Source organism: Pseudonaja textilis, chromosome 3 (genome assembly GCF_049901715.1).
Source record: "Pseudonaja textilis isolate UNSWEBS1 chromosome 3, rPseTex1.2, whole genome shotgun sequence".
Classification (NCBI taxonomy): domain Eukaryota; kingdom Metazoa; phylum Chordata; class Lepidosauria; order Squamata; family Elapidae; genus Pseudonaja; species Pseudonaja textilis.
The window spans coordinates 98251483-98264325 of record NC_141992.1 but is presented as its reverse complement, the minus strand read 5'-3'; the positions used below and the strand labels follow the sequence as shown (position 1 = coordinate 98264325).

Genomic DNA, 12843 nt, shown 5'->3' with positions numbered 1-12843 from the left:
GGTAGGAACTTAGAAATTACAGTACTATTAGGTTACACTGTAGGCTGAACATTGCTAACTTTAAAATACTTGGCAGTTGTGCCTAAACCAAGCATTTGTATCATTACTTTCCCCTATTTTACAAACAGATTGTAATAGGCATTTGACAAAATAGGCCACAATCTACTTCATGGTTAGCTAGAAAAAAGTGGGATAGATAGCATCGCCATCAGATAGATTTGTAACTGGCTGACAAACTGCACTCAACGAGTAGTCCTTAATGGTATTACACCTACACGGAGGGAAGTAAGCAGTGGGGTACCACAGGGTTCTATCTTAGGCTCAGTACTCTTCAATAGCTTCATAAATGATCTAGAAGAGGAACTTAACAAATCTGTGGATGATACTAAGCTGGCAGTAATAGCCAACAGCCTAGATGATAGGCTCAGGATCCAGATGGATCTTGATATATTTGAACACTGGACCCTATCTAAAAAATGAAATTCAATGTAAAGAAAAGTAAAGTCTTCACTTAGGCAAGTAAAATTGAATGTACACATATAGACTGGGTCAAACCAGGCTTAATAGCGATAACTGTGAGAGGGATCTTGGAGTCTTAGTGGACAACCAATTAAATATGAGCTAACGATGTGTGGCGGCAGCCAAAAAAGCCAGTGTAATCCTAAATTGCATTAACAGAGTTCAAATACCATTCTATAAAGCCTTGGTAAGACCACACCTAGAATACTACATCCAGTTTTGGTCACCACACTATAAAAAAGATGTTGAGACTCTAGAAAGCATGCAGAGAAGAGCAACCAAAGTTGATTAGGGGACTGGAGGTGATGAAAAGTTGCAGCAACTAGGCATGGCTAGTCTAGTAAAGAGAAGGATCGGGGAGACATTATAGCAGTGTTCCAATATTTGAGGGGCTGCAACAGAGAAGAGAGGGTCAAGCTATTTTCAAAAGCACTTGAAGTCCAGACAAGGAATAATGGATGGAAACTGAACAAGGAGAGATTCAACCTGGAAATAGGGAGAAATTTTCTGACAGTGAAAACAATCAACCAATGGAACAGTTTGCCTTCAGAAGGTGTGGCAGCTTCATCACTGGAAGCTTTCAAGAAGAGACTTGACTGTCATCTGTCAAAAATGGTGTAGGGTCTCCTGCTTGAGTGGGAGGTTGAACTAGATGACCTATAAGGTCCCTTCTAACTCTGTTAATCTGAATCAGGAGAATGGGCAAAATAAGTCCAGCTTTCTTGGCTGCCATAAAGAAATCCTGAAAATGACACTAAAAGCTTGTCTTGTTCTGCTAATTAAAAAAAAAGGGGGGGGGTTATGATGTGCGATATGGTGGCTATTGAACCAATTTCTGGGAGCCTAAAAAGCATTTATGACATGCAGTAGAAGATTTATTATCATCTGGCAGCAAGATTGGTTTGTTTGAAATAAAAGTTTGTGGGCTGAAAAATTTGAAATCATGAAAGGGACAAGAGTTAGCCCTTTAAACATACCTACTATCTATTGTTGATTGAAAAACTAAGTGTAAGAGAATTAGTTTAAAGGAGACAAAGAAATTATCCTAAATTTACCTGAGAAGTATTTAATTGTGCCGCTTGACACTTTTTTCCCCCTCCAGTTATGTATACATTTTTGTGCAAATTAAGAAATTGTGGCAGAAATGGGATGGAACAAAATGCTCTTAAAATATGAAGAAAATGTGCAGATTCTCGTACACCTGATTTCAGATGGGACTATGTAGGACAGGGCTGTCAAACTCCTGGCCCGTAGGCCGGATGCATCATGTGCTGGCCACGCCCGGTTTAGCAAAGGGGAAAAAAGTCCCGATACATCACGTGATGCTGCCACGACGACATGATGTAGGAGAAAGCAGTAGTGAACTTTCTAAAAAAAAAGTGTAGCCACTGATAAACCCCTAAAAATAACCAATGAGTTACCTTATTTCAAACACATTATGCAAAAACCCAGTTCCCTGGAAAAGACTCTAAGGCTGAGCGAGGTGGAAGGAAAGAGAAGAAAATGTGAATGGACTCCACTGCAATGGTGATAAGTGCACTGTTGAGAGACTTGAAAGAACAGGTTAATGACAGGTCATCATGGAGAAAATCTATCTATGTGGTTGCTAGGAGTTGAAAAAGACTTGATGGCACATAATCAATTAAAGTAAAACAGTTTTACTCTCTATCCATTATTGTTCCTCGCTTTCTCCTCTCCTAGCCCCGGGCCCTTTCTCTTTTCAGCCCTCATAGTCTGAAATAAGCCAGGAGGAGATAAACACACGAGGCTTCAGAGAGGCTGAAATCCAGAAATAAAAAAATCTTTGCAGATGCTAATTTAGAGACAAGGCACTGATTCTTTATTAGATCTGTTGAAATATACTCTGACATGATGTAACCAGGGGTGGGATTCAAATTTTTAACAACTGGTTCTGTGGGCGTGGCTTAGGTGGAGGGCATGGCTTGGTGGTCATGTTATTGGCTGGGCATGACCAACTCAATATCACTCACATCGAGGCACGCATCTCCTCCCCTGGCCTCTCATGACCGTAGGGATGCTGCAACAGTCATAAGCGTGAAAAATTGTCATGTCACTTTTTTCAGTGCCATTGTATCTTTGAATGGTCACTCCACACAAGCAAAGTACTAGCAAAGGAGGGGGAAAAATCTCCAGAGATGTTTCTGAGACAAGAAATCTAGTCCTGCCAAGAATGTAATAAGGGTTAATGGAGAGGCAGTTTCTATAAGCAACACCAGAATGTTTCCTTCTTGCCTTCCTTACAGGATTAGGCCAGTAATTTCTTCTAACAACCGGTTGTCTGAACTGCTTAGAATGTTAACAACCAGTTCTAGCAAATAGGTGCGAACTGGTAGAATCCCACCTCTGGATGTAATTGCTGTGAAAACCTAGTCTAAAAACCAAATGATTTTAGATTAAAACAGATTTAGCCTGTCTGAAGTTAATTCAATTTTGAAATGTTTAATGATCTTGCATTTTAGATTAGATATCTGGCTATATTTAACTGCCAGATAGTTGCAAAATGTAGTAAGAAATAGTTGAACTGTAGTTTGCCTTATTTACCATGACATTGAGAGACTGATTAGTGGGCCCTTGTGCAATAATGTATTCCAGACCATCAGAATGTAGATTGGAAGGACGGCGGTATTTGAAGACGGTGCCAGCCACTCTAAAATTCTGTGGATTGTCAATAGCAGAATTTCCATTGAAGAAGAAATGACCCAAATCATCAGCCAGAGCTACCAGGAAAACAAAAACGAGAATGAAACACATCCATTGTGCAAATATCAATTTAGATATGCATAACTGGAAACCAAGTGACTCAATCCATCTGAACAGGATTTCCATTGGTTCAAATTTAACAGATCTGAGTTGCAAAAACCACTAGATGCCAGCAAAAACAATGAGTTTACTGCCACTCCCTGCTGCTACTTAGTGGTGATCAAGATGTTTACATCCAAGTTCTAGTAGTTCCACAATGACTCTTAGCCTATTTGTTTGTCTTCCTTAATATGCATATTAGGGTTTATATCCTGACCTCTTCCCTGTAATATTTACAGCCATGAAGAAGTGGACTCATAGAGGTTGGGTCATGTGGATGTAGTTTAATCCACGAGTGGAATTTCAAGAAAAGACCATATTGCAAAAACCCCACAATAGCTTGCAAAATGTAATGGTTCTCATTGCCAGCAAGTAAAAGCACAAGGAGGGGACACCAAAGAAGGACCATGGAACTCCTATAGTCTGTCAATAAAGGGATGCCCATCACCACCTCAGAAGAAGAAAGAGTACCTACATAAGTTCTGCAGTCTTGCAAGTTGGTGCCAGGCCAATAAATATATAGTCTGCCAATGAATCAAACGAAAGTATTGCCAGATGTTGGAAACAGCACTCAAAATTTTCTGTATATATGGAATGTATGTTACTTCTGAATTATTCTCTGTATTAATAGCAGCAGCACTTAGATTTATATACTGCTTCACAGTGCTTTACAGCCCTTTCTAAGTGGTTTATAGAGTCAGCATATTGACCCCAACAATCTGGCTTCTCATTTTACTGACTTCGGAAGGATGGAAGGCTGAGTTAACCCTGACCTGTTGAGACCTGAACTGCCAAACTGCTGGCACATATGTCGTTATTGCTAAAATTTTGCTAAATACACCCAACCAACATTTGATATATTGCCAAGTACGGTCCCAAAACATTTTGGGAGTACAGAGTGAGCATAGCACCTAATAGTATACTACTTGTATACTTCTCCTCCTTCACTTCTCCTCCATAAATATCATCAAGAAATATCACATGTCTAGATTAACTTTGGGTTGTAAAATGTTGATACAGACTACAGGATCTTGAAAAAAGGTGCTATCTTGAATAAAAAGCTAGTCAAGTCAAATTCAAAAGCAGCTTATTTATGAAGTGAAAACATGTCCATAAAAAATTGCATTGCTTCAATCCTCTATTATACTTTTGAAGATTGGAAAGTTATATTTATGCACTTTGGGTCGAAAATCCCTGAAGGCAGTGTTTCTTAACCTAACAACTTTAGGATGTGTGAGCTTTATGCTAGCTGGGGCATTTTGGGAGTTGAAGCCCACATGTCTTAACAATGCTGAGACTGCGAAATGCTGTTTTAAGAGACATGTGCATACATAAAGATTACTGCCATCCGTTCTCCATGGGGCTGTCCTTGAAGAAATTACAACAGGTCTGGAATGAAGCGGCATTCGGGGTAGCTCTTAGATGATGTACGTTATACCATTACAAGGGCTTTCACTTTTGTTTCTAGGTGTGATTTAAAGTGATTATTACCTTTAAAAGCAGAATGCACAGAGCCTCTCCAAGGTAATCTGCCCATTCTGCTATGCTTGATAAGGTGGGAACAATCCAGGTCCTTTCACTCAATGTTGCTATCCAGAGGGACCCAGAAGTGTGCCTTCTTGATAACCACTCCTTGCTAGTTTTGGTTCCCTCTGAGATTCAACAGGCCCCTGACAGTCCTATCCTTCCCAAAAAACTTCAATGACCTGGCTTTTTCCAGAACCACTGAGCATCCAATGTATGAAGTGGAAGCTCAGAAAACTTAGTTATGGATGTATGGGGGTGTAGTTAGGGGCACTAGGAGTTTCTTTGTTAGTTTTTATCTTTATTGATTTTATTGGTCTTGCTGTTGTTAGTGAGTAGCTCAGGGTTATGTTGTAGGGTTTTTGTTAACCTGTTAGGTAACCTGGCACTAAAAGAACATTCCATTTCATTGTTACATTGCATACAATTGGAAGTCACATACATTAATTAAATAAGTAAATAAATAAAACATGAAATCCTTTAAGTATACTTTTTTTTGACCTGTTAGATAATGTGATGACCCAGGATGGGATACAAAACAAACATAGTCACAGAAAACAGGTGAAGCCCCTTTTATTCCTTCATTTTTTTTTCAAGCTCCGAATATCTTTGACGGAAGACAAAATCACTCCCACACAAACAGTTACACAAAGAAGGAAAAAAACAACACAAACCAGGCAAAATAAGGGCTGGAGGATGTCCACAAATAACACACACTGGGAAGGACGCCAAACTCAGAGAGGAGCTATAAACTAGAGATATTTACACGCTTTGTTTCCAGTGTTTGCCAGTACGCAGGTCCAAACTCTTATTCAGTTGTCACACCTGCAGCCCATGAAGAGGATCAAGATCCTCTCCTCCCAAGGAGACCATGTCTCTCCCTTATCCTTTCCTCCCTGCGTGCCCTAGGATGGATAGGGGATAGGCCTGGATCCTCCTCTGACTGCTCAGCTGGCCTCTGCTCTTCCCCAGCCTCCTCCACAACCTCCGGAGCCACATTTCCACTCCCTGTCAGCTGTTCCTCCTCTCCCTCAGAGTCAGTCTCCACCAGGGGCATGACAGATAACTTGGCATTAGAACACTGCTATTTCATTGCTTACCCACATTATCTATAAGTTAATCAGTGTAATACTGATATAGATTGCTTACCCAGTATATTCTCTGTCTTCCTTCGTTCAATAATGAGTATATCTGTAGCACCAGCAGGAATGTTGGTGATAAATACATATCCTGGGAAGTGAGAAATATAGAAAAATCAGGACAACCAAAATCAGATGAACAGATCTTTTTCTACAAAGAAGTTTTGTTCTTTCTATTTTGCCATAGCAGCTAACTCACTGAGAATGTAGAGAATGTCTGGGGCCACTCCATGCATTACACTCAGCAGAGAGTTACAGATAATCTCTTCAGTTTATCTCCAGATGTACTGGGAATGAGATTCTCTGCATTCTTATAGAGCCTGGCCTTTGGGGAATTACAGTTGTAATGTATCTGGAGGGCATCAGGTCTATTTATGATAAACAGGCTTGTTTCATTCAAAACATTTTATATACCTGCAAAATATACAATGTGTAAGAGCTTTTAATTATGCACAGTCTCAATTGGTTGTTTTTTTTAAAAAACCAGGATAATGCTGTTATCATTATGTTAGATTTTATCATAAAAATATGCCGAGAGATTATTTTGATGTTACTCCATGCTATTATAAAATCTCTTCTCTGTAGCAGATTTATCAGAAGGTAAATTGAAACCCTTGCAGCTCCTGTGTGATGGAGTTGCAACCCTCCCTCTACATCAGATAGACACATCCATCAATGTCGGAGGTGGGAAACGCTGGCTCCTTTGACTTGTAGACTTCAACTTCCAACATACCTGAGCTAGCAGAATTCCTGAGGCAGAATTCTGGGAGTTGAAGTCCACAAGTCATAAAAAGGCCATCATTCCCCACCTGTGCTCTGTGTGAATGCTTGATGACGATGAACATTAGCATGCATTTTCTCAAGAAAACACTAGTAATTGCAGTTCAGAGTCAGCTCAATCCACAAGACTTCCAAGGACTGGCCCAAGACATGTGGACTGCCTGGGTGAAGGAGGACAACTAGCTCGTTTCTCCACTTTCAGTAATCCAAAGGATTGATCGTTGCATTTCCTTTCAACCCTGGAGTCAGGACACATGCTAAACACAGCTCTGTTTTTCCAACTATATGAGAGCTTGAAGTACAAACACCAGGAACTGGGCAGACATTGCTACTTTCCCTCAGATATAGCAATTATTAAGGCTGCTTTGAACAACACAGCCAACTTTGATCAGCCAAGGAAGAACATGATCTAAATCAAAGCCATTGTAAGAACAATAATGATATAATGAAACACTGTGGGAATTTGTGGGCTGATATAACAGTGAACGGTTTTATTTCTTTTAATCAAAATGAAATATGGTGCTCAATCCCAATCCCGTATTTTGATAATATTTGGTGGAACCAGTTTTGGGGGCTGTTATTTGACTCAATCAAGAGCTCCAGTTGATTGGTTTCACCAAAGGAAAGAACTGTTTGTTATCAAATTTATATGGCACATATCTTATTCTGAAAAGCAGCTCTTTTCAGTTCTCTGAAAGAACTGTTGCAAGATTATCAAGTATCTGTGACTCTGCATGTGGAATATTTCGTGCATAGCCTGACATCTCCTACAGCAGGGACATCAACCTCAAGGCCCACAGGGCAGATCCGGCCTGTGGGGTCCTTAGATCTGTCCTGTGGGGCCATCCTGGATACAGCAAAGGACCGCCCCGCTATGCTTCTGCCAGCGAAAACAGAGTCAGGGAAGCCACGTGCTGCCTCCCCAAGCCCAGTTTTTGCCAGCAGAGGGCTGCAAGAGGCAGTCGTGGCTGAAAACAGAGCCTCAATGAGTGACATCGAGATGGCCACGCCCACCCGGGCCCCCGAGGTCAAACAAAACCCTGATGCAACCCTCAATGAAATCGAGTTTGACACCCCTGTCCTACAGAATATAGATTCTCCAATTTCACATTTTTCCTTTCTTCTCAGAAAGAAATGCATAGAAGATCCTGGGACTGCAATAATACTGCTTCAAATGTACGCATTGCTTTCTGATCCATCTTCCTTGTTTATCTTCTTCAGTTCATTCTCTTTTATAGCTTATTTCATAATCCCTCATTCAACTAATTCATTACTTGCTTTTAAAAATGCAGAATAAAGCTGCCCATGTGCACAGTATAATCTTAAGAATAGAACTAGACTTCCTCAATTGAAAATATTTATAACATGGAGAGTTTGAGGCCTCCAAAGAATGTTGAGCCACAGTTCCCTGTAACTTCATTATTTACAGCTAATGACAATGAAACAACAGAAATTGTTATTCGGCAATATTTAGAAAGTTATTTATCTGAACTATCCCCCATTACAAAATGGCATTAGCTTTTTGTGAAAGAAAATAACCTCACAAGGGACTGAACTTTTCCCTGTCTCCTGCTTTTTCATTGGAGGTTTGTATTCCATATGCTTTTGCCCATGATAGGTTTTAGGTGCAGTATGAAAGGAGAAGTATGGAAATGGAATTCAATAATGCCATATCATGTGGCTATGGCAATGTACTGCATATTATCATTCTGCTCTAAAAAGATTCCCAATTCAGACTCTAACATAAAGGCATCAGATGGGATCAATATCCTTCAAACTATATACCTGAGGGTTTTTTTTCTTGCTTTAGCCCCAGGCTAAATTTATTCATTTACTACATCTTCATTCCACCTTTATTATTTTTACAAACAACTCAAGATGGCAAGTATTCTTCTTCCTCTTTTTCCTACAATAACCCTGTGAGGTGGGTTGGGCTGAGAGAGGATGATTGTCCCAAAGTCACCCAACCAGTTTTCATGCCTAAGGCAGGATTAGAATTCCTAAGCAAGCACTTTCACCACACACCAGAATTGTCTAACCAGAAGCAAGAAAGTCACAAAGCGTAATACAAAATAGCTCAGTTCTGTTAGCAAAGTGTACCTAACTGTGAGATCCCTTTTCGGAAACTGCCTGAGACTCGGTAGCAAGTACTTCCATCACCTCCACATACCCGGCATCGATCCATCACCTGGGAAGAGTAGAGGCTGCCATCACACCCTATTGGCTAGGGGGGGAAAAAGGAAAGGCCGGTTTGAAATCCATGCCTAAAAGCCCACCTTGATTCTTCAGTTTTTGGATCAAGCTCTTTGGTTTTTTCCCCACAACTGATGTGTATAGATCTATTTCTTATATCTATTTTTTAAAGCAGGAGTCCCCAACTTGGCAACTTTAAGATTTGTGGACTTCAACTCCCAGAATTCTGGAAGTTGAAGTCCACAAGCTTTAGAGTTGCCAAGTTTGGGGACCTCTGTTTTAAAGCTTGGTTCTTTTCTCTGCTCCATCTCCCTTGCTCAAAATTTAGATTCTCACCATTACATTTTGGAGTGCGGATTTAGCACAACATAACGCTTCATAGCTCTTCTTCTCTCACTTCAATTGCACATACATTTCATGAAACAGATCTTAAAAATTTAACCTTTCTTCATTTAGAGATTTTTACAATGGCACAAAAGGGAGCTATAAAATTATGCACAGACTGAGAAAACATCAGAAAACAATTCAGTGATTTGTTGGACTAGAACTAGATGAAAACATCATTAGACAAATAAAGTATTGGTGTGATAAATATTAGACCTACTGAGAGGTTAGGGAACTCTATATTACTTTTCTTGATTTCCCTAAGGCCTCTAGCTTAAAAAAAGGATGTTAAAATAGGAGGCTTTTGGTCTGTTCCAGTGGAATGTCCCAGTGTACTCTTGTTATGTCCAAGGGTGGGCTGCTATGAATTTGCCTGGGTTCAGGAAAACCCATAGCTAATGTTATGGCTGGTTCAGACAACCGCCAAATTCCACCCCTGGCTGGCCCCACCCACCCCTCCCACCCTGCCCCGCTCCTCCCAGGAGTCTCCACATGGCCCATTTTGGATGCGAGGTAAGTGCAGGGCCCGTGCAGAGTCCGTTTTCCCACTTCCAGAGGCTCAAGGAAAGCCTCAGGAGACTGGGATTGGCAAAAATCCCCCCCCCCCACGCCGTGGTGCAGGAGGCTGACTAGGCCACGCCCACCATGGCCACTGGGCAGAGAACTGGTTGCTGAAATTTTTGAAGCCCACCCCTGGTTATGTCCCAGTCTTAGCCAATAGATCTGGCCAGCTGAACTCATACATCCCAAAGCTAAGAGTCATCCTACCGCAGTAGGCATCTAGGAAAATATTTCTTTGGATAGTATATGAATCTAGAGAGCAGTTCCTTTCATCAAAGTTGTACCTCACACTTCCCACTGATACAGACTCCTTGGTAAGCCCTATCCTTGCACGAGGTGCCATCCTGGGCTTGTGTCATGAGTTGTCTCTCCCCATTCCTTGAAGTGCATTGGAGATCACAGGGCTTGTTAGAAATGCTGGTGTAATCATCTACAGAAAAGCACAGGAGAAAAGGAAACAGGGAGGGCATGCAAATTGGGGTCAAGAGACTTACATACAAGAAGGTGTTAAAACCAATTAAATAAAAAATGGAAATTTTGAACCTTTATAGCAATCATCACCATTGTCCATTCTTATTGTGACTTTTAGGAGGTGTTATTCAGCAACATGTCCATGGATGATTCTCAATCATCAAGCCAAAGGTGCTTTTCAAAAGGCAACTGTTTTTTCCTTGAAAAAATGTTTCACCCCTCATCCAAGAAGCTTCTTCAGTTCTGGCTGAATGGGGAGGAATGAATGGAAAGATTTATATTCTTAGCTGTCATCTGGTCATTAGCTTTCTGAAAGTCATAGAGGCCACTTGTGGGTTTACCTGTACTCTCAGGGTCACCTGAATTAGAGTGCAAATGGGTGTGGAACCTTCCTGGTCCTCTGAAATGATTGTGTTATAGACAGGATATAGGCGATGTCCTATCCCTCCCCCTCTGTTGAGAGAGGGCTGTTCAATTTTAATATAAATGGCCTTTTTAGAGAAATAAAACAACCACTTCACAAACACCTGGCACAACACAGAAGAACAAACCTATCACGAAAAGATTCATCAGGCCATTGGCATTTGAAAGACAAAGGTCACTCTTTTGAAGATAGCAAAATCCACATTCTGAACAGAGAGGACCCTTGGTTTGAAAAGGGATCAAAGAGCCCATTTATATTAAAATTGAACCCCCTTCTTTTAACTGGAGTGGGGGACGAATATGACACCACCTGTCTACAACACAGTCCTTTCAGCAGTACCAAGAAGGTTCCACAATCATTTGAACTCTGATTCAGGTGATTCTGAGGGTACAGATCAACTCTCAACTCTTAGAGAGCTAACAACCAATTCTTTCAGGTGCTAACAACTAGATAACTGCTAAGAATATGAATCCTTTCTTTCCCCACAATTCAGCCAGAACTGATGAAGAAGCAAAATGTCTTTCAATGAAAAAAAAAAAAAAAAAAACCGAAGTCAAGTTGCCTTTTGAAAACTATCTTTGGGTTATTCAGCAACATCTAGTGAATCACATTTTTTTTCCCAATTCAGATTTAAATCATTCTAAAAAGTCATTGCTATTTTTTAAAAATCTTACCTGAGATCTCTTGCTGGGTAAAAGCATATACATTGTATTTATCTTCCAACATGAACCCTGACTAAAATTACTACTTTAAACACACAGCAATGATGTGCGATGTCATTGAATGGGGAGGACCAATTTTCTTTAGATTTCTTTTCCGTACCTTTCCTCAATTAATCCACCCAACCCCCCCACCCAACCAGCACTTCACTTCCCAATGACCTTCACCTGGCATGTCGTCCCCGTCACAAGACTCTCACCTGATGCGACTCACACCTGACCCATCACAAGGCACATCACAAGATTCTCACCTGGTGTGACCTCCCCATCACAAGACCTACTGACCACATGAAGCCCTTATAAACAGAGGTACACTGACATCCCTTAAACTCTGCTGAAGATGGCATATAGCCTGGTAACAAAATGTTCAGAAACTAACCCTCAAGCTCAGAGAACAAACCTACATCCTCATTTTTTTTAACTCTTTGATGTAGGTAAGAGTGAGCTGGAAACAAACATCTCCTATTTCCATATTTAACAATCTTTCTAAAAACGTAAAGTAAGGTTTGAAATTAGGTCACTAAAGTTTGCCAGTAAAATGGCCAAAGATCTACTACAGGCAATCCTTAATGTACAACCACAATTGAGCCCAAAATTTCTGTTGCTTAGCGAGACATTTGTTAAAGAGGGCTTTGCCCCATTTTGCGACCTTTCTTGCCACAGTTGTTAGGTGAATCACTGCAGTTGATAAGTTAGTAACCTGGTTGTTAAGTAAATCTGATTTCCCCATTGATTTTGCTCGTCAGAAGGTCATAAAAGGTGACCTTCAATCATCATAAATATGAACCAGTTGTCAAGCTCCTGAATTTTGACCATGAGGAGGCTGTAATGGTCATAACTGAAAAATGGTCATGTCACATTTTTTTCAGTGCCACTATAACTTTGAACGCTTGCTAAATGTACTGTTATAAGTCGAGGAGTACCTGTGTAACATTTCAGACTGTTTGGGGGAACGGCTTAAAACTGAAATGGTAAGTTTGCCTTTCAGATGTAACTTGCTTCTCTTTCCCCTCTTAATGGGAATGAGATCATAGAAAAGCCATGCTGCTGAAAATTGGCCATCTGGCTACTGAATTGCAGCAACAAAATGATTGGCTGTGGGAGGAAATGACCAGAGAGTTGCCCCTTCCTGTTAGAAGGAAACCTGGTGCTCTTAAGGTCTATATGGCTTCCTTATGGCTCTCAATTCCGTGGCCCTCCTTCATCTATAGCAGCAATTGTCAGGCTTCTTCCGAGTAGGCTAAAATAAAGTCAATTAAATAGGCACACAAGAATTCAGCCATTGCGGCAAGCAGATATTACTGCGGTA

At 40.7% G+C, this 12843-nt stretch overlaps 1 protein-coding gene across 4 annotated transcripts in view; it reads right to left on the bottom strand.

The window, feature by feature from the left end:
• The window catches only part of LOC113438182 (ADAMTS-like protein 2), a 43612-nt gene that overhangs the window by 20596 nt on the left and 10173 nt on the right, over nt 1-12843 (bottom strand). For all 4 annotated transcript variants that reach the window (XR_015743008.1, XM_026703461.2, XM_087930454.1 and 1 more), the window contains exons 5-8: nt 10205-10350; nt 8883-9006; nt 6013-6093; nt 3082-3257 (exon numbers count right to left, since the gene is read on the bottom strand). Coding sequence is in view for 3 of the 4 variants with exons in the window: in XM_026703461.2 (XP_026559246.1) it covers nt 3082-3257; nt 6013-6093; nt 8883-9006; nt 10205-10350 (527 nt within the window). In the remaining variant the exon portion in view is untranslated. The remainder of the gene's footprint in view (nt 1-3081; nt 3258-6012; nt 6094-8882; nt 9007-10204; nt 10351-12843) is intronic.